The sequence below is a fragment of the Lagenorhynchus albirostris genome, chromosome 9 (assembly GCF_949774975.1).
Source record: "Lagenorhynchus albirostris chromosome 9, mLagAlb1.1, whole genome shotgun sequence".
Taxonomy (NCBI): Eukaryota; Metazoa; Chordata; class Mammalia; order Artiodactyla; family Delphinidae; genus Lagenorhynchus; species Lagenorhynchus albirostris.
Genome location: NC_083103.1, coordinates 47,964,317 through 47,986,594, shown reverse-complemented (window position 1 = coordinate 47,986,594; position 22,278 = coordinate 47,964,317). Strand labels below are relative to the sequence as shown.

Here is a 22,278-nt window from a genome sequence, read left to right as displayed (position 1 = left end):
GTCTGTTTGAATGCCGAATTATAGAGATAGATTTAAAGAAGGCAGAAATTGCAGCAAATTAATGGCGGTGTTAAGGATTGTAATGTCCTCACTCCCCTGACTGATCGAACTGGACTTGGTTTTAAACCAATTTAAAGTTAAAAGTATGAGTTAATCTTTCAAAGTAGTTGTTCTCAGTCTTTATTTTGGATAATAATCACCTGAGGACATCTTAAAAATGTGGGTTCCCAGCCCCACTCACAGAGAATCTGACATGGGATGTCTAGCTTATTGCTCAGGAACTAAGGTTTTTATAAACCCCCCAACTTTAATTTTATAAATGCTACCAAGTGTTCAGTCATATTTTGAGAAAAAAAACCCAACCCTATTCTAAGGAGACATTTTTAATGGAGAAAAGATGGGAGTGAAAAAACTAAATTTGCCATTCCTGTTGGCCTGAACATGAAGATATCTCCTTTGAGATTCTTTACTTCTTAGTTTCCAACTGAAGTGTTCTTTCTGTCTCAGTATTTGAATGAATACACATGAAGGTTCCACTACTATGCTAGAATGTTCAACTGAGGGATCTTTAAGAATTTAACTTCAAAGGATAAAGACATGGAAAGGGCTATGAAGAGCTATAAAGCTCATTAAGGAGACAGGCAGGCTAGATCCAGAAATGCTGCCAACATGTGACTGAGTCTAATATGGTTTTCGGAAGGAGAGATCAGAAAGGATGTTTGAGAAAAATCATTAAAGAAACAATAGAAGAATATTTCCCAGAGCGGCAGTATGGCCTGATTCTCCATAATGAAAATATACATCAAATGTTGTACAGAATTAATAACAACAACAGTAACAACAACTCTAATATATCCTGGAAATATTCTCCTATTCTTAGAATAAAGAGTTTGAATATTAAACAAATGAAAAATCTGGTTTATTTACAGATAAGTTTAAAGCAGACTGATATCAGAGAAACAATAGAAGAATCTAGGGAGCTCCTCTTTGTTGACCATCCCTTCTCTCTGTACCCATCATGATAATGTGCCTTTGAGTGAACTAGATCATACAAGTACCATGGATTGGAAGTTTGGCAAAGATTTAAAATTTCAGCATTTATTTCACACATATTTATTGAGGGCTATCATCATGCTGGGAAATGTTTTAAGTATTGTGTGTTGATTGATGAATAAGGCAGGTTAGATACCTGCCCTTACCCCTAGTGGAGGGAAGCAAACCATAAACTTGTAAGTATTTGAATAAGCAAAATAATTTCAGATTATTTTAAGTGCTAGGAAAGAAACAAGCAGATAATGGGATGGAGAGTAACTTGAGGCTGCTTTCGATATGTAGTTAGAGACTGTGCGTTCAAAGGCTCTGCTGCTAATCGTGAGCTGCTTTAGACTCTTTATGTAGTGTCCAGCCTTTCCCAGTTTCTGTCAAATATAATGATCCACCAATGCCACTTCTGAGTATTTATCTAAAGGAAAAGAAAATATTAATTTGAAAAAATCCTCCCTCTCCCCCACCAGGTTCATTCCAGCATTATTTACAATAACCAAAGTTGGAAACAACATAAATGTCCATTGATGGATGAATGGATAAAGAAAATGTGGTACATTTCTAATGGAATATTATACAGCAGTAAAAAAAAAGGAAGGGGGCTTCCCTGGTGGCGCAGTGGCTGAGAGTCCGCCTGCCGATGCAGGGGACACGGGTTCTTGCCCCAGTCCAGAAGGATCCCACATGCTGCGGAGTGGCTAGGCCCGTGAGCCACGGCCGCTGAGCCTGCGCGTCCGGAGCCTGTGCTCCGCAACGGGAGAGGTCACAACAGTGAGAGGCCCGCGTACCGCAAAAAAAAAAAAAAAAAAAAAAAAAGGAAGGAAATTCTGCCATTTGTAACAACATGGTTGGACCTTGACGGCATTATGTTAAGTAAAATAAGTCAGACAAAGATAAATACCATATGATCTTACTTGCATATGGAAATGAAAACAAAGCAAAACCAAAAACAAACTAAATGATACAGAGAACAGGTTGGTGGTTGCCAGAGGTGGGGGAGAGGGAGGGCAAAATGGGTGAAGGACAAAGGCTGAAATTTCCAGTTATAAAATGAATGAGTCCTGGGGATGTTAATGTGCAGCATGATGACTATAGTTGATAATACTGTATCGTGTATTTGAAAGTTTCTAAGAGGAAGACCTTAAAATTTTTCATCATAAGGAAAAATAAACTATAACTGTTTGGTGATGGATGTTAACTAGACTTTGGTTATCATCTTGGAATATGGAATGATATGGAATCATGTTGCACAACAGAATAATATTATATGTGAATTATAGCTCAATAAAAAAAAGTAATAAAATTTTAGCTTGCCTCTTAGTCTCTGCCTCCTATTATAGATTTTATTATTCCTTTAGCTCCTCTTTGGACTTGTTGGATTAACTGTGTTGAACAGCTTATCCAGTTAGAAACTCATCCTGAATTCCTAAGTCTAGCCATTTGGGGGTATCCATTCCTTTTTGATGGGGAAATGGTGATGTGGGCACCTTTTATTTCTTGGAAGCCCATTTTCCCTACTTTTTCCCCTAAACTGTGGTCCTTGTTAGTTACTTACTAAATGCTCGGCATTAGTTTGCTCTATTTGTTTGACTGCTCTGTATGAGAAGCTCTTGAATCTGTTATCTCTATCCTTGTTGTGGTCCATCTTTCACATTGCATCCTGAAACTTGTAGGTAAATCATTTACTTGTTTACAAAACTTGAAAACCCTCCATTGGTTTATGATATGATCAAATTACTGGGCCCTGGCATTCAAGACCCCTCACAATCTGGCAACAATTAACCCAATTCCTTTCACAACCACTCTTTTTCCTTTTCCTAACATCTAGTTTACTTACTTCTCTTAGAAACTATACTCTGTCATCTGTCCTCAGTCTCACAGTTTTCTTAACCCTGTATGTTGAGGGGGAGCAGAATATGCCACCTCCAAATCTGCCACTTTGGCATGTGGACTGTTTTGAGCTGAAGGCAATTAAGACCCAGCAGACTCAGGAAAACTTTTTTTAATTTTTTTTTTTTTTTTTTGCGGTACGCGGGCCTCCCACCGTTGTGGCCTCTCCCGTTGCTCAGCACTGGCTCCGGACGCTCAGGCTCAGCGGCCATGGCTCACGGGCCCAGCCGCTCTGCAGCACGTGGGATCCTCCGGACCGGGGCACGAACCCGTGTCCCCTGCATCGGCAGGCGGACTCCCAACCACTGCGCCACCAGGGAAGCCCCAGGAAAACTTTTTACCTCTCCTTGAACTGCCTAAAAGAATCATATAGAGGGCCTGTACCAGAGAGAGCTATTACTAGAGACAACTTTTTATATCAGAAAGATGTACCTGCATGGCATGGCAAACATTTGCTTACCAATCATTTGCTCTTCTCATCTTGTGAACTGTCTTCCTCGCCTTTGAAGCCCTACACTCCTACTTCCTTCTCCTTAGCTTGGGATAGTATATATGCCTCAACTGCCAGATTGCTTTGAGTCTTCATGTCTTGGTGGGGATCTTGTAAGTATATAATTAAACTTAATTTTCTCCCGTTAATCTGTTTTATGTCAACTCAGTTATTAAACCAGCCAAAAAATCTAGAGGGGAAATTGTTTCCTCCCCTAAAATATTATGTTACATGAGCACTTCCCAGGACACTATGCTTCTAACCCAATTCAGGTTTCTCCTTATTTGTGAAGCCTTCCTTTATTCTTCCAGGTTGAGTTAGTTCCTCTCTTCTCTGTGCTTACCATAGCACCTGTTACTTACATGAATCATAATAACAAAGTTAAACTTTTCTTGAGTCCTTTACTCCTGGAAAGCAGTGATGGTTAAAGAAATCCATCCACCCTTTTGTGTTCTGAGAATTAGTTTACTGCAAAGAGCCACCTTTCCCCATATGACTTATATAAACTCATCTGTGTGTCCCTTTATTACTCATAGGGAGGCCAGACACAGACCGCCCCCCCACACCTTTTAAATTTATTTATTTATTTATTTCTATACAGTAAGTCTTTGTTGGTTACCTATTTTAAATATAGCAGCAGACACAGACCCTTTAAATTCCATTCTTTGCCTCATAAAGGATTCACTGAGCTGTTTGTCCCCCTGATCAATTGGAAAGTGTTTGAAACTAAACATTAGTTAAAATTCTCTCCTTTTCAGTCCCCTTAACTTTGACTCACCCTCCTCCTGACCCTGCATACAACCTCTCCTTAATGATCCCTCCTAAGGATAAAATATTCCCTGATTATCCCACTCCCTCTATACTGTGTTCTTCTTAGCCTGCTGACCCTTTCCTCTAAAAGAATATTCCTTTCTGCCTGACCTTTGAGATGCTTGAAGCTCTATGTTTGGATTATTTTCTCTATTACAATAGTCTCTTTCCCCTATTGCAATAATCCTTTCAAATAGTCTCTTTTTACCTAAGTCTAGATTTATTTTTAGTTGACAATAAAAATTACCAAGTTGTTTGTTTCGATAATGTACTCCCTTTCCCCCAGATTTGGAGCTGTTTATTGGAACAAGGAGAAAGCCAGGTTCCTATTTGTGTTCTTAGCATGCCTTAATCTGCCAGTGTCTCTGACTGTCCCTATGCCTGTTTCCATCTATTTCTGTTTTTATTTTAGTCTCTGAGTATGTCATTGTATCTCTTTGTCTGTCCCATTTCCGTCCTTTTCCTTCACCTACCTGTCTTCTTGAGGCCAAGCTCCTGTCTTCAGGTTGCTCCAGAGATATTACAGAGAAAGTAGAGCTGGTTCTTTCCCGGAGTCTGGTAGTTTGCTGACTGAAATCTTCAGCCTAGAGTTCAGCTGCCTCTGTGTCAAAGGGCCTTATTTTAATCCTCCAAACAGGAAGTGAAAAACTGGTTTTACTTTTGGTTTTGTTTTTTCCCCCTTTAAAAGAAATCAGCTGATTTAAAGGAATCCTGCTTATTTATTTATTTATTTATTCATTAATTCATTTATTTGTTTATATTGTGATTCCTGGGTGTTAAAATAACTGCAAATGGAAGACTAATGTTGGTATATGTGTGTGCATGCATGTGTGAATCAATGGTGGAATGGGGTGAGCACCAGATAAAGAACATGGGAGAAACAGGATAGGGAAAGAATTTAGGAGAAGAGACATGGGCACATTCGAGTGTCTTCCTCAGGGAAGTTGCTTTAACTGCTTTACTGTTCTAGCTCTCAAGTCACCCAAGGACAAAGAGGAAGCATGCTCTCAGTGCTAATGAAACTTCTTAGGTTTTATTTCCTATAAAAGATCTCTCTAGAACTTGCTGTTTTTTTTGTTTGTTTGTTTTGTTTTTTGTGGTTGATTTGAAAATTAACCATGTTTCCAACATTGTATTAGCTGATTTGGATGATTCAACACTACCGCGAGATAAATTCTTAACAGCATGTTGTGTGTTTATGGTGAGAAAGAGAATTTTACAGTTGTCTATATTTTATATTAGAGCTTTTTAGTAATGTTAAAAACCTGACTGTTTTCTCTCACACCTAAATCCCATGTAAAGCATTTTGTTTCATTGATTATTATCTTACTGCATGATTTAATTCATTATAATTTTGCCTGTAGATCAGTACCTCCTGCTCCTGTGTTCTTCAGTTTCAAGCTTTATATGTCTACACACGTCTTCTTGGAGGTGAACATCATACTCATTTTTCCCAGGTCCTCTAGAAAGTCTACCCACATTGTTGCATATTTCCCCTTACCACTCCCAGTACACCTGCACATCTCCACTACATGGACCTATACTGAGCTCTTCTGCACTGTGCTCTCAGAGCAGTTATACCACTCTTAATGATGCTCCTATCATGTTGTGCTGCACTGTAGCTGTTGCTTGTCTATCTGATTTCTCCCATCCCCCAAACCTGAAACATCCCACCTCCCTGTGTTCGTCCCAGTTGTGGGGGATCTGTCTTCTTCATCATTATATCCCAGATGTAGTGCATGAAACATATAGATGAACAAAATGTATGATGATTGAATAAGATCCACCTGAAGGGAACTTCTTAAGGTCTCTCTCTCTTTCTGCCTCTGACCTGACCTCATCTTTTTGATGACTTTATAAGTGGCTGTGTGATCTTTTTAGTAATTTTTGTTTGTCCGTCTTTGCTTTGTCACTCCCACTAAGGATGCGATGCTCTTGTATTCATTTTTATTCTGCTTGCAGTTGGCAGAACTCTTGGATTATAATATGTGGTCAGGAGATAATTTCTGAATGAATTGATGATTTTTCTCTCTGTCCTTCTCTAAACTGAAGTTTCGGCAGCTTTATGGGGGGATAATACAGTGCAGAAGTTTCACTAAGAGAAACAGATAGAATAACAAGTTTAGTGGGCCTAGCACAGGGCCCTACCAAACAGTTAAGCTTTGTTTTTTGTTTCCCTCTCCTTTGCTGTGGCATCATCATGGTAAGAAAAGAATGAGGATTTTTCAAGCCAGATATATTTAGCTTCGTTATTTTTTTGTTTTGTTTTTGAAGGTGACTTTATTGAAGTATAATTCTTAAAATAAAATTCACCAATTTTAAGTACATAATTGATGAGTCTTAATGAGTATATTCCATCACATAATCACCACTAGGATAACAATATAGAACATTTCCATCATTCACAATTTCCCTCTTGCCCCCGTGCAGTGGATCACCTCTCCCAACCCAGAGCCCCAGGAGACTACTGATCTGCTTTTCATCACTATAGTTGTGTTTGTTGTAGAATTTCACTTAAATTGAGTCATATAGTGCATATTTTATGGTGTCTGGCTTCTGTCATTTTGTTTTTGACATTATGGTTGCATTTAGCAGTGGTTTCTTTAATCACCTGTTTGGTTTTTTGTTTGTTTGCTTGCTTGTTTATTACTGAGTATTCTATTGTATGGATATACCACAATTTGTTTATCTATTAATTCTCGATAGCTGAAGGTTATTTCCAGTTTGAAGTTACCACGAAGAAGCTGCAATGGGCATTAGATTATAACTCTTCCTATGGGTATGTTTTCATTTCTCTTGGTTAAATAACAGTAAATGGGAATGCTGTGTTTTGTTTGGTTTTGTTTTCTTTGACATCTTTATTGGAGTATAATTGCTGTACAGTGTTGTGTTAGTGTCTTCTGTACAACAAAGTGAATCAGCTATATGTATACATATATCCCCATATCCCCTCCCTCTTGAGCCTCCCTCCCACCCCCCCATCTCACCCCTCTAGGTCCTCACAAAGCTTCAAGATGATCTCCCTGTGCTATGCAGCAGCTTCCCACTAGCTACCGATTTTACATTTGGTAGTGTATATATGTCAGTGCTACTCTCTCACTTCGTCCCTAGCTTCATTATTGAACCTCCCTGGTTCAATACTGTATGGGTTAATGCAGATATATCCCTCATTTTATGGTCTATATCTTAGTCTACACTCAAACCAGGTTGTAATCCTGAAGATCAAATCTGGGCAGACAGGATCCCTTTTCTTGTATTTGTAATTTGAACTTCTGTGACCCTCCAGAAGGAAGAGACCACATAACTTGTTCTATGCCTTTCAGGCTTTTCTTCACTATCTTGTGCTTAATTGTGCTCCAATTTGTGAATATGTCTTTGCTGTCCCTGTATGCTCAGAGGATACAGTGGGTGGAACCAGACCGGATGTTGCCCTGCTTTTCATTTCCCCGAAATGAAACTTCAGCGTGGCTTTGCAGGTAATGTTTGTTTGTCTCAGTCATTTAAATCATTTAATGGAGAAAATATCCATAGATTCAAAAACAGTCTTACACAAATGTTCACATTTCTTACTTGGCTTCTTCCTTGTTAATCATTGCAGAATTTCTGTTTCATTTCTCAGTAGCCAGAAATAAGCCGACTTTTACTGTCAGTAGGGATTTTGGCTAGAGCAGGAAACATTTGTCTAAAATATGGCTTTAAGTGAATAGATATTGTACTCTTTTCTTTACTTCATAATTGAAAAACCCCAGGACATCTCTGAGAAGGAAACAAACTTTCAAACATTGATCCAGTGACAGCAGCCTTTCAACCAAGTTAGAGTTTGGAAAGGTAAAGGCTCTAGCATTTGAAAAAGTTGAAGTTGACCTGTTTTTCTAAGTATAAAGTATAGAAATTGTGATATTTGAGTCACCAGGTAGTCTACTCATTTCCCATTTGTAGTATCTGGTGATGTTAGAAGGCTGCAGCAATGAGCTGTCTCCTGATTAGGTTCCCTGGATTTTCACCTGTCTCTCTTTCTCTATCTTCCCTCCACTCCACCTTCAGGACTCTGGGGGTTAGAAGATTGTGGTGGGTGGGTAGGAGATAGAATTCACATTGTGGAATTCCTGGCTCCAGGCTTTCTGAGTAGGGGAGCATGTTCTTCATTGTATGGGTTGTCTTTGAGTTTCTGACTCAGTTGGTTCTCTTGTGTATGTTTGTGTGGGGGTGAATCTGCTCATCTTCTGTGAGCAGCTCAGGCTGTGGCTTACCCTGGCCTGCTTTATCCACTATCAGTCTTGCATCCATTTTCAAAATCTCCCATCCCCTCACAGACCCTCTTCTGTTCTCATCATTATATTTACATCAGAAAGGTTTCTGTGTTTGTTACTATCATTTTAGCAGAGTCTCTGAAGGGAAAGGGAATAAATATGTGAGTTCAGTCTGTCATCTTTCCTTGGAACCCTACTGGCTATTAAACTGGCTAATATCAGGAATTCCCTGGTGGTCCAGTGATGAGGTCTTGGCACGTCCACTGCTAAGGGCAGAGGTTCAATCCCTGGTTGGGGAAGTAAGGGAAGTAAGATCCCGTAGGCCGCACAGTGTGGCCAAAAAAATTAAAATATATATATATACAAACATACACAGAGGCTAACGACTCTTTCTTTTTCAAAAATCCCTTTATCTGCCACCTCGTATACCTTCACCTATCACTCTGCCTTCATCCTTGGCTTCTCAGAAACTTTGTGAAAGAATTATCTATGCTCCTTGTCTTTACTTTCTCACATTCTACTCTCTCCTACCCGCTCCTGGCTGATATCTGCTGTGTCAGTGTACTTAAACAGCTCTGGATACGGCCGTCAGTAGCTTCCATATTGCTCAAGAGGCAGGTTTTCTTTTTTCTTTTTTTTGTTTTAGTGTTCTCCTTATCCTTAGGAGGTGTTAAAGTTCAACTGAGTAAATTTTAAAGATCTCTTTGGCTTTATTTAATGATTCATGTGCAGGTCACTGTCCAATCTAGTAGACAGAAGAGATCTCTGAAGAGCTATACAGTGAAGTAATTTTATAGACAGTGGGGAAAAGGAACAAGGGAGCTGTACTAGGCAAAAAGGCAGATTGGTTATTTCCTTATAGGAATGGCAAAGATTTATCAGGCAGATTACCTAACCAGTGCTGATCAGGCAATTCCTGATTGACTGACTCAACTTTGGACCTGTTATCTTGTTGTTGTTGTTGTTGTTTTTGCGGTACGCGGGCCTCTCACTGTTGTGGCCTCTCCCGATGCTGAGCACAGGCTCCGGACGCGCAGGCTCAGCGGCCATGGCTCACGGGCCCAGCCGTTCCGCGGCATGTGGGATCCTCCCGGACCGGGGCACAAACCCATGTCCCCTGCATCGGCAGGCGGACTCTCAACCACTGTGCCACCAGGGAAGCCCTGTTATCTTGTTTTTAACAGAGCGTGTGACAATGTTTCTGTTTCTTGAAACCACCACTGACTTTCACAACACAGCACTTTTCTTGTTTCCCCCTTTGCGAATCTGGCTGCACTTCTCTTCTGCTGGCTTTGCAAGCTCATTGCACTCTGTAGAGACATGCACTACTGTATTTCGTTATGGCCTCATGTAAAACCTTCCTCATCTACTCTGTACTCTCACTCTAAATGACCCCTTGTCTTCACTGGTCAACCATATGCAAATTATTTTCTTATTTGTCTGTCAAGCGTTGTGTCAGAGTTCTATCCAAGGGATTTATTACAGGGTTGTGATCTCATGCAATAAAATGACTGTTGCATCTGTGATTAGTGCTGGGCCTGAAGCCACCAGGACAGGCACTTGGGGAGGTAAGATGAACATGACATGGGGGAGGATAATGGTAAACTGGAATCCATGAGGATGAGCTGAAGACTGTTTCGGTCTCTTACAGCCTCCAGTCATCCTATCACCTAACTCTGATAATTCAGGTGATCTGCAAAAGAAGCTGGTGCCCTTTATCACAATATTAAACTCCTACCTAGCTTACATGTCGGAGAAGATGAAAGAGGGAAGCTGGATGGGAGCTGATGGAGGTGTCGCCTGAACCACTGCCCCACATCTACAAGGTGAGTCAGTGACAACATCTGTGAGCTGCAATAGTGTCCCTAATCAACTTTCTACATGGAATACAAAGAATATAGCTGCTTCACCTCTGCCTTCTAAATCTCACACAGAATATCTCTGTGGTCTACACTAACCTTGAACTACAAAGGGAAGGAAGTTCTAGAAAATGTACTTTCACTTTAGCTAAGTAGACACAGGACAACTCCACTACAAGTCTTGAGTTACAGGCCCATAAAACTAGGGTGACCACATAGTTTGCTTTTAAAATGGGGCACTTTAGAGAGTGGAACATGATGGGGCAAATGCTACAATCCTCACAACAATCCAGGCCATCTATTTCAGAACATATACTCTAAACCTGCAAATCATCTACTCTAGAGTGGACCTCTCAAAGTATTTCCTCTAAGTGCAGTTTCTGACGCTAGTCAACTTTACTCTTATTTGCTGTAATCCTATCATCATTCTAAGTTGTATTAAAGAGACACATTTCTATGGCAACCAAAATTTTTTCCCTGGCTTTTACAGTCTCCTGCCATGATGGTCTCTCTAATAATGCGCTCTAAATATATTGTTTTCCTATTTTCCTGTTTTCCATTTACTTCAGCTTTTTTCCCCCATGGAATCTTCTCAGTTTAAGTGAGTTTTAAACTTTGGCTTCTTTGTTTGTGTTTTTAAATCGGTATTTGGGCTTTGTGTATGTACTAATGGCCTTGTAGTTTAATTTGGGGGGCACCATAATTTCAGGAGTTTGTCTAAATTACGTCAATTCATTTGGTGATTAAAAACCTATTTGTTTTCAAATTCACATTTGAAAGTTTTTCATTACTTTTGTTTTTTTGCGGTACGCGGGCCTCTCACTGTTGTGGCCTCTCCCGTTGCGGAGCACAGGCTCCGGACGCGCAGGCCCAGTGGCCATGGCTCACGGGCCCAGCCGCTCCGCGGCATGTGGGATCCTCCTGGACGGGGCACGAACCCGTGTCCCCTGCATCGGCAGGCGGACTCTCAACCACTGCGCCACCAGGGAAGCCCTTTCATTACTTTTTGATCTCAGAGAAGCATCCCACCTAAAATATTTTTCAGAACAGAGATAGAGGATTGGAAATTCCCAGGTTTAGTGGATCTTTTCCTTTGCTAAACAAGATTGTCCTCTCTCTTCAAAATGTTCTCCTTGATGAGTCAATATTCCATCATTCTCAGGAAAATGGGAGAAATTTTAAAAAGGAATTAAAAGCCAGATAGGAAAGCAGAGATTCATGGCTGAATGCTAGAAAATTTATCTCAAATGACTGCTTTATGTTTATAGTGATCATTTAAAAAATATGGATACCTAAAAACTTGGAGGAAAAATCCAAGAAGAGGAGGAAACCAGATCAGGAGCAGACTAATGTAAGATGAGCCATGGTCTGAAGTAGAACACAGTTGAATCTGTATTCCATGCATGGAGTCAACACACAGAGGAAAATAACCAAGAAGTGACCTTTTCAACAGTATGATTCAAAGAAATGTTTGATAGAAGAGGAAGTCATGTCTTTGAATGACACTGAGAAGTAGCCACTTTAAACTGTCACAAATATCATTACTAGCTTTCTTGGGAAGTATAACTTATTGAAATGATAAATATTTCTTAATTAAAAATATAACTTGAAGCAATAGTTTTCCTGCAGACTAGATCTTGGAGTAACTGTTTCTTCTAGGAGTGGTCAGATTTACCAAGTACGTGAAGAAAAACTTTCTGTCCTCTTGACTTCAGTGCTTCCACCTGCACAAGTGGAGAAGGAGCCCCAGAGCTCTGTGTTATCTTGGCAAGATCCCTTTACTTCTCAGTAGTTTCCCAAACTCACAACTCTGCCGTCACTCTCTGCCTTGAGCCTAAACAGTTAACCCCAGATTTACGGGTTGAATTGTGTCCCCTAAAAGATACGTTAATAAATCCTCACCCCCCCCCAGTTGCTCAGAAGGTGACCTTATTTAGAAATAGGGTGATTCCAGATGTAATTAGTTAAGATGAGGTCATATTGGAGTAGGGTGGCCCTTAATCCAATATAACTGGTATCCTTGTCAGAAGAGGAGAAAGAGACACACAGGCAGAATACCATGTGATGATGGAGGCAGAGATTGAGGTGCTGTAACTGCAAGTCCAGGAATGCCAAAGGTTGCCAGCAAATCACCAAAAAATTTGAAGAGGCAAAGGAAGATTCTTCCCTACCGGTTTCAGATAAAGGACGGCTCTGCTGACACCTTGATTTTGAACTTCTAGCCTCCAGAAACTTGAGACAATGAATTTCTGTTGTTTTAAGCCACCCAGTCTGTGGTACTTTGTTACTGTAGCCCTAGGCGACTAATATACACGGTATATGCTTATGTCCTTCATCTCTATGCTTGATTCAAGAAACCCACGGCGTACAGTTCAGCATATACCTCTGTGTGTTAAATTCTCATATGATTTAAACAGCCTCCTTTTGACTATATCTCATGCCCCTGTCTAAATCTGAAATCTTTTTCTTGTGTCCTGTGGAACATGAGGTCAGACAGCAAAACGAAACCAGACTTTCCTGTAAAGTCAAAGCTTCCTGTACTAACATCTCAAATACATCTGGCACATTCCCTTCTAAGGAATTTTAAACTTGCTGTTATCTTCGTTCAGAATGCTCTTCTCTCAGATAACTGAATGACTCCCTCTTTCAATTCCTTTAGGTCTTTAATTCAATATAACTTTCTCAGAAAGGCCTTTCTAATCACTTTATGTGAAGTTGCCATCCTATGCTTGCTATTTCCTTTCTATTTCTCTTCCCTGATGTATTTTTTTGAAGTATAGTTGATTTACAATATTATATTAGTTTCTGGTGTACAATACAGTGATTCAATATTTTTATAGGTTATACTCAATTTAAACTTATTACAAAATAATGGCCATATTTCCCTCTGCTGTACAATATATCCTTTTTGCTTATTTATTTTATACATAGTAGTTTGTATCTCTTAATCCCTTACCCTTTTCATCCCTGATGTGTTTTTTACCTTAGCACTTTCTACCATAAAATGTAATTTATAATTTGTTTGGAAGGAAAAATTCAATAGAGTGTTGTATAAAATTGATATAAACACCTAATAATAACTTAAATGAACTATTAAAAAGTGCTGACCTGAAAGAAATAGACTGCAAGATATTTCTCCAACAAAGATGGGTTTGTTCAGGATCAGCAGAGAATTGCAGTTTGCGGTCTGCATCTTTGGCAAGCCACATGCAAGTCCCCACACAGTAAGGGAAGGAGAATACTTTTATAGAAGGAGCAAGGAAGTTGGGAAGGCCATAGTAAACAAAGGATCCATGGCTTTTCATTTTGAGTCCTTGACAGGAACAAAGAGGAATCTTCCTTCTTCCTGTTGGACTCTGCTATTGTCCCAGAGTGTGAGAGCTTCCTCTTTGGTCTCCTGACTCTATTTAATTGAGGTTGCTGTTTATTATTTGTTTTAAACTTTTCCCCTTTTTATCAAGATTTTTCTCTGAAAGCATTGCTGATCGAGTCAGGTTTTCCAATTTCAGTGGCTTTTTTGCCTATCTGTGCCAGGAAGCACCTTTCTTCCTGTAAGTGTACTGTGAGTGTAGGGTCTCACATTGGAGGGAAAGTGCACAGATTGGAAACCTATTGGAGTCACATCTGAGTAACGAGGGGTAAGAGGGAGAACTCTCAGGCACTTTTTATCTGAAGCCCATATGTTATCAAGATCATAGACATTGGAGGTCATCTGAAGTTTTACGTCATCATCAAAGGTTTGGTGACAAACTTCCAACAAACCTAATCTGGATATCTTGGGAAAACTGTCTCATCCAATGTCATCTGATTCAGTTCTGTGAAATCTTTACTTTCAGGTCACCAGTTGATGTGCTGTCCAATCAGGATTTGATGCTTTCTTTACATATGTCATGTGAATCCAAGAGTCTATCTATTCCTTGGAGTTTGGTGACACAAGGATTGGTTAGCAGTGCCTGAAAGAGACCTCTCCAACTAGGTTGAAGAGACCTCTTCTGGAGGTATCTTTTCCAAAAGATGAAGTCTCCAGGTTGCAAACTTTGATGCTTAAGATCTTTGTCTCTTGAGAGTGCACTATGAAATGATTGATGTACCAAAATATGGTTATTTTTAATAGAAGCAATTAGGCCTTTGCAATATCAGAGCATCTCTCCTTTTATCAGTTTTGGATCAAAAGAATCAGGAGCCAAGTGCATTGGGCATCCTGTGACTCTCTCAAAGGGTGAGAGCTTATGAGCTCCAAAAAGGGTAGATCTGAAATGTAGAAGGACCAACAGCAATGATATTGGCCAAGGTATTCGGAGGGCCTGTACAAATTTTGCAAATTGAATCTCAATAATGCTGTTAGTTTGTTTGACTAAACCAGAGCATTGAGGGTGATAAGCAAAGTGAATATGTTGTAAAACCAGCATAGTTGTTGAAGTATCTGTCCAGTAAAATGGGTTTCTTGGTCATTATTAAGTTTGAGAGGAGTTTCCTAGGTAGGGATTATCTTTTCCAGAAGGACTTTGGCCAGAGAAAAGGCCTTTCTGCAAGGGGAGGCTTCAGTCTAGTGTGAAGATATACAGATCATGACTAAAACATATTTCTGCCCATTAGACAGAGGAAGTTGTATGAAATATATTGACCAGACCTCAAATGATCCATTAGGCAGTTTAAATTGTTTAGTAACAGTTCAAACAGGCTTCCTTGCGTTGCACTTTGGGCAAGTGGAACAAGTGAGGTAGGCACTCTTTGCAACCTTGTTTCTCTTTCCCACCAATATTGATTCATGAATGCCATCATTTTGTCAGTGGACAAACAGTGGTGAGGAATGGGCATTTTAGAGTCTCCAGGAGGACTGGTGTTACTAAACCAAACTTGGGTCTGCTTGCCCATGCACAGTAAACTCGATATACTGACACCTGGCTGTGGTGAAGAGAATTGAAGCATTTATTGCAAGGCCAAGCAAGGAGTATGGGCAGCTAATGCTCAAAAGACCAGAACTCCCCAATGGATTTAAGGGAAGGGTTTTTAAAGACAGGGTGAGTGAGAGTGTTGCAGGGTGCCTGATCAGCTTGTGGACTTTCTTCTGATTGGTTGGTGGTGAGGTAATTGGAAGTCAACATCATCAACCTTATGGTACCAACTGTTCTGGGTCTGCGTGCTTGTGGTCAGCATGCAGTCAACTTCTTCTACCTGGTCGTGGTTTCAGTATCTGCAAAACAGCTCAAGATGTGGCTCAGATATTATATATAGCCTTTGAGAGGAACAAAAGTCCTTGACTTTGTTGCATGGCTAAACAATTATTGTCTTGTCTTGCTTGACTGTTTCCCTTCGTTTCTGTATTTTCTCAGTTCTCTGATTAAATTTACTCTTTGGAACTTGGGCAAGGCCTAGGAGGCTAAAGTTTTTCTACAAACAAGTGACAGGGGACATGGCAGGGTCCTGCTCAGTTACACTGGGTTTTTACTTAGTCCAAAGTGGAACTTTCTCTTGTTATCAAATCCATGATAAGAAATGGGACTGTGGCTTCACAGTCAGCTTCAGCTGAAACTGCCTAATCTCAAATCAGAACAAAGTACCAAATGAGTACTGGCATAGAGAACAAGGCCTTAATGGGAATATTAAACCTCAACATAAATCCTGAACAATGCCTTGAGAGCTTCAAACGCAAAGAGAGCATGAGCTCAGATGCAGGAGAAAGAAATACCTTCAAACTCCAGGGTCAGTGAGAAAAGCAGTGAGCCTGGGGGGTCAACTGTGGTTATGGCACCTGTTGACTCACCATCTCCACAGCCTTCAGGGGTCTTCTCTGGTTCTTATACGGGCCACCAAAATGTTGGCCTAAAATAAATAAACTGCCAGATATTTCTCCAGCAAAGATGGGCTTATTCAGGATTAGCAGAGAATTGCAATTTGAGATTGGCAACCATGGCAAGCCATGTGCATCTCCCCACACAGCAAGGGAAGGTGAATGCTTTTACAGAGGGAGGAAAGAAGTTGGGAGTGCTATAGTAAACAAAGAGTCCATGGCTTTGTATTTAATTTTTGCCAGTTTGAGTAATATGTGTCTTGGCGTGTTTCTCCTTGGGTTTATCCTGTATGGGACTCTCTGTGCTTCCTGGACTTGATTAACTGTTTCCTTTCCCATATTAGGGAAGTTTTCAACTATAATCTCTTCAAATATTTTCTCAGTCCCTTTCTTTTTCTCTTCTTCTTCTGGAACCCCTGTAATTCGAATGTTGGTGCGTTTAATGTTGTCCCAGAGGTCTCTGAGACTGTCCTCAGTTCTTTTCATTCTTTTTTCTTTATTCTCTCTGCAGTAGTTATTTCCACTATTTTATCTTCCAGGTCACTTATCCATTTTTCTGCCTCAGTTATTCTGCTATTGATCCCTTCTAGAGTATTTTTAATTTCATTTATTGTGTTGTTCATCATTGCTTGTTTCATCTTTAGTTCTTCTAGGTCCTTGTTAAATGTTTTTTGCATTTTGTCTATTCTATTTCCAAGATTTTGGATCATCTTTACTATCATTATTCTGAATTCTTTTTCAGGTAGACTGCCTATTTCCTCTTCATTTGTTAGGTCTGGTGGGTTTTTATCTTGCTCCTTCATTTGCTGTGTGTTTTTCTGTCTTCTCATTTTGCTTATCTTACTGTGTTTGGGGTCTCCTTTTTTCAGGCTGCAGGTTTGTAGTTCCCGTTGTTTTTGGTGTCTGTCCCCAGTGGCTAAAGTTTGTTCAGTGGGTTGTGTAGGCTTCCTGGTGGAGGGGACTAGTGCCTGTGTTCTGGTGGATGAGGCTGGATCTTGTCTTTCTGGTGGGCAGGTCCACGTCTGGTGGTGTGTTTTGGGGTGTCTGTGGACTTATTATGATTTTAGGCAGCCTTTCTGCTAATGGGTGGGGTTGTGTTCCTGTCTTGCTAGTTGTTTGGCATAGGGTGTCCAGCACTGTAGCTTGCTGGTCGTTGAGTGAAGCTGGGTGTTGGTGTTCAGATGGAGATCTCTGGGAGATATTTACCGTTTGGTATTACGTGGAGCTGGGAGGTCTCTTGTGGACCAGTGTCCTGAAGTTGGCTCTCCCACCTCAGAGGCACAGCACTGACTCCTGGCTGCAGCACCAAGAGCCTTTCATCCACGCGGCTCAGAATGAAAGGGAGAAAAAGTAGAAAGAAAGAAAGAGGATAAAATAAAGTAAGGTAAAATTTAAAAAAGTTATTAAAATAAAAAAATAATTATTAAGAAAAAAAAATTTTTTTAAGAAAAAAAAAAAAGACGGATAGAACCCTCGGACAAATGGTGAAAGCAAAGCTATACAGACAAAATCTCACACACAAGCATACACATACACACTCACAAAAAGAGGAAAAGGGGAAAAAAATAATAAATCTTGCTCCCAAAGTCCACCTCCTCAATTTGGGATGATTCATTGTCTATTCAAGTATTCCACAGATGCAGGGTACATCAAGTTGATGGTGGAGATTTAATCCGCTGCTCCTGAGGCTGCTGGGAGAGATTTCCCTTTCTATTCTTTGTTCGCACAGCTCCCGGGGTTCAGCTTTGGTTTTGGCTCCGCCTGTGCATGTAGGTCACTGGAGGGCGTCTGTTCTTCGCTCAGACAGGACGGGGTTAAAGGAGTCGCTGATTCGGGGGCTCTGGCTCACTCAGGCCGGGGGGAGGGAGGGGTACGGAGTGCGGGGCGAGCCTGCGGCTGCAGAGGCCGGCATGACGTTGCACCAGCCTGAGGCACGCCGTGCATTCTCCCGGGGAAGTTGTCCCTGGATCCCGGGACCCTGGCAGTGGCTGGCTGCACAGGCTCCCCGGAAGGGAGGTGTGGAGAGTGACCTGTCCTCGCACACAGGCTTCTTGGTGGCGGCAGCAGCAGCCTTAGCGTCTCATGCCCGTCTCTGGGGTCCGCCTCTGGGGTCCGCACTGTTAGCCCTGGCTCGCGCCCGTCTCTGAAGCTCCTTTAAGCAGCGCTCTTAATCCCCTCTCCTCGCGCACCAGGAAACAAACAGGGAAGAAAAAGTCTCTTGCCTCTTCGGCAGGTCCAGACTTTTTCCCGGACTCCCTCTTGGCTAGCTGTGGCGCACTAACCCCCTGCAGGCTGTGTTCACTCCGCTGACCCCAGTCCTCTCCCTGGGCTCCGACTGAAGCCCGAGCCTCAGATCCCAGGCCTGCCTGCCCCAGCGGGTGAGCAGACAAGCCTCTCGGGCTGGTGAGTGCTGGTCAGCACCGATCCTCTGTGCGGGAATCTCTCCGCTTTGCCCTCTGCACCCCTGTTGCTGCGCTCTCCTCCATGGCTCCGAAGCTTACCCCCTCCGCCACCGGCAGTCTCTGCCCGAGAACGGGCTTTTAGTGTGTGGAAACCTTTCCTCCTTCCCAGCTCCCTCCCACTGGTGCAGGTCCCGTCCCTATTCTTTTGTCTCTGTTTTTTCTTTTTTTTTCTTTTGCCCTACCCAGGTACGTGGGGGAGTTTCTTGCCTTTTGGGAGGTCTGAGGTCTTCTGCCAGCGTTCAGTAGGTGTTCTGTAGGAGTTGTTCCACGTGTAGATGTATTTCTGATGTATCCGTGGGGAGGAAGGTGATCTCTGCATCTTACTCTTCTGCCATCTTCCCCCTCTCTCCCATGGCTCCAAATTATATTCATTTATTATATTTCTTTATAGCTACCATGTGCTAGGTACTATTCTGGGCCCTGGTAATAAAATGATGAACAAACAAATGTGGTCCCTAGTTCCATGGAGCTTATAGTCTAATTAGAGAGACTGAAGATTAAATATACAACTGCAATCAGCCACTCCACTAGTTCAGTGTGGGCACTGACTTCGGTAAATCAGGAAATGAAGCTCTAAACCCCTGTAGTCCAGGAGGTGATATGTTGCCAATACAAAAATCCACAGTTTCCTATCTCCTTGCCTTGTAATTCACACTAGGTGATCACATGGGGCCCCACTACATCATAGGCTACAGTTGGTGTCCTCCAGCTAGAAGAGATCTCATCCAGAAGTCTCCTGATGCTTTTCCATAATGAAGCCTGTGTTTCCTTGAATGGCTTCCTCCTTCCACTTCCCTTTTCTGTATCTTCTGCCTCAGAACTAAAACCCAGTAACAAACCCAGGAAGAGCCATTTAGAGAGATGCTAGTTCTGCATTTTTTCTTTTTGCTTTAAATATTCAAGTTCAGTCATGCCTTGTGCTCATAGTCATCCCTTTCCACCCCACCAGGATGCATGAGTCATGAACCTGCTGTACGTAAATTACAACAGAGCAGACAACATGGGATCAACTTCTAGCCTGTATGTTAAGACCTTGTCTGGAAGAAATCCAATTTCTAGCTTGTAATCCACCTCTCTTCCTCCTAAACTAGTTCTTTGGTGGAACCTTTGAAACTCTAGTCCCTAATTTAGGCTCTAAGAGCTCCTCTGGACTTTATAGAAGACATAGATCCTAAGTTTAAGAGCATTATCTAAGATTTAACACCTCCCTTCTACCCAACTCTGCTAGCTTTCCCAGGCTTAGCATCACGGCCCTGGTATAGGCGCAGAGTACGGCGTAAGGCTCTCTTTACCTCTTGGTTGCGCAAGCAGTAAATGATAGGGTTGAGCAGTGGTACAATGACAGTGTAGAGTACAGGCACCAGCTTGTCGGTGTCAAAAGCTGAGATTGCCTTTGGGCGGGCATAGATGAAGATACTGACTGCATAGAAGATGACCACAACAGAGGTGAGAGGCACAGGTGGAAAAGGCTTTATGGAGCCCAGAAGCTGAGGGAATGCACATCACAGCACTGGTGATGGCCATGTAGGAGGCCCTGGTGACAGAGAGTGGCCTCAGCAGTATGAAAATGGCCAGGACAAAGTCTGTAAGCTCTGCTGTGGACATGTCAGTGCATGAAAGGTTGAGCAATGGGGAGACATCACAGAAAAAGTGGTTGATGTTGTTGGGGCCACAGTACGAGAGGTGAGAAATGAGAAAAACTTTGACCATGGAGATGCCAAAACCTCCAGCCCAGGAGCCAGCTACCAGCTGCACACACAGCCGGCCACTGACAATGACAGGGTAGTGGAGAGGACGGCAGATGGCCACATAACAATCATAAGCCATAACTGCAAGGAGGACACACTCAGTGCATCCCAGGCCCAGGAAAAGGTAGAGCTGCGTCATGCAGCCCTCAAAGGAGATTAGCTGCCCATGGCCCTGTTTTGAGCCAACAAAGCCAGCTAGCATCTTGGGAATAGTGATGGTAACGTACCAAATCTCCAGGAAGGACATGTTGGCCAGAAAGAAGTACATGGGTTTGTGGAGGCTGGGGTGGTTCCTGATTGCCATAATGATGAGTGTGTTCTCAGTCAGCACCAACACATGGGCCAGCAGAGGAAGGGCAAATAATAGTGCCCGCAGTGGCACAGGAGCTGAGAAGCCCAGCAACACAGACTCACTCACTCTCCCACTCTGGTTCTTCCTCTCCATGGTGTCAGTCATGCCTGCTGCTCTTCAGAAGAGAATAGAGTGTCCTCAGGAGGCAGCAGCAGCAAGAACCCAGACTTCCTCTCGCTGGGTTTGTATTAGTAGAATGCAACGTGTGTAGTGCGTATAATTCATCGCTGAGCTGAGGCCGTTGTTCTCTTCTGTAATCTGGGAATGAGCTAAGATAAAAGTGGACAAAAATAAGCTACTTTGTATTGGGATAGGATAGGAGTGTATTCTGGCCCTTGGAGAAGTATGTATTGATAAGCACCAGTTGGTCCCTTAAAAACACAGATCAAAACCAAAATATTAAGAGTCTGGGCTGCCCTGAAGTGAGAGTTTGTCTATGAGCTGGATTATGACTCTGTTTTGAGGAAATAAGTTACACAGTGGATGAATAACAGTAACATATAAGACAATTAAGTGTTTACTATGTGTTATTAGTACAGGAACTATTCTGAAAAATTTGTAGATATTAATCCACCTAATCTTCACCCTATGAGTAAGTACTGTTATCAACCCCACTTAACACCTAAGGGAACTGATGCATATAGAGATTAAGTGACTTGTTCCAGCTCACACAGATAGTAAGAGATGGAAGCAGGAAGTCAGAACCTCAGAGCTTCTAAAATATTCAGGCAATATGAAGGAGGGACTGTAAGATACATCCTGTATTTACACCCAGAACGGAGGGTCTCTGGGGCTCAGCTAGGGATGCAATTTCCTCCTGCAAGGAAGAGGGAAAAAGTAGAACCCAAGGAGGTTATGGCACCTATAGAATGAAAGTCCTACATAACCTTGTACTTAAGAGGAGGATGTGGGACCCATGTGGAAATCATATTAGGAAGTGGATTCTGGATTTCTGAAGAACTGAGGATTCCTTCAGTTCTGAAGGTTGTGCTAACTATCTTGGAATGAGAGTAGAACACCTTCCTTTAGTATCCCTAACAGCTAAACCAAGTGACATTAAAATTTTCAATAGTTTATTTGAGCAACATCGATTTATATCGGGCAGTGCCTAACTGAAAATGGTTAGGAACACTCCACTGTCAAAAGCTAGGGGCAGAGCTTTCATAGAGCAGAGGCTGAAGCAATGCAAGGACATTATTTGATTGGCTATAGCTTGAGTGGTTGCCTTATTTGGGAAAGCCTAGTTGGATGTTTGTGATTAGTTCTTAAATTTTGTTGTTTTGGATATAAGTGCATTTGCAATTGACTCTGGCGTAAGGTTTGGTTTGCTCATGTAGGCTACTAAAGCGTGAGAACCACCTCAGTTCAGCAGCCTCCTTGTTTAGTTACTTTGACTGTAACAAGATCAATACAAAAGCATACATTTAGTAGCGTACTCTCTTTGTTTACCTTGGTATCAAAAATATAATTTGCCCCTTCAAAACTTCAAGCCTCTACTGGATCAGATGTGGATCTGACATATCCACGTGCGAGTTGGTATGAAGAAAGGGTTATTGTCACCCTAGTGTCCCTGTATGATCAT

General features: G+C 41.8%; 3 protein-coding genes across 4 annotated transcripts in view; 1 reads left to right on the top strand and 2 right to left on the bottom strand.

Annotated features, from left to right (window-relative positions):
- Positions 1-4,828, bottom strand: part of LOC132526046 (interferon-induced very large GTPase 1-like) — a 32,468-nt gene extending 27,640 nt beyond the window's left edge. Inside the window, exons 1-2 of the mRNA XM_060159779.1 lie at positions 4,708-4,828; positions 1,313-1,462 (exon numbers count right to left, since the gene is read on the bottom strand). The gene's annotated coding sequence lies outside the window, so the exon portion shown is untranslated. The remainder of the gene's footprint in view (positions 1-1,312; positions 1,463-4,707) is intronic.
- ZNF215 (zinc finger protein 215) overlaps positions 1-22,278 on the top strand; it is a 143,214-nt gene that overhangs the window by 63,134 nt on the left and 57,802 nt on the right. For both annotated transcript variants that reach the window (XM_060159781.1, XM_060159780.1), the window contains exon 2: positions 10,136-10,310. The gene's annotated coding sequence lies outside the window, so the exon portion shown is untranslated. The remainder of the gene's footprint in view (positions 1-10,135; positions 10,311-22,278) is intronic.
- Positions 19,808-20,798, bottom strand: LOC132525274 (olfactory receptor 226). Its single transcript, XM_060157810.1, is given in 2 exon segments — positions 19,808-20,039; positions 20,041-20,798. Coding segments are annotated over 2 exon segments (981 nt in total). The 5' UTR covers positions 20,790-20,798.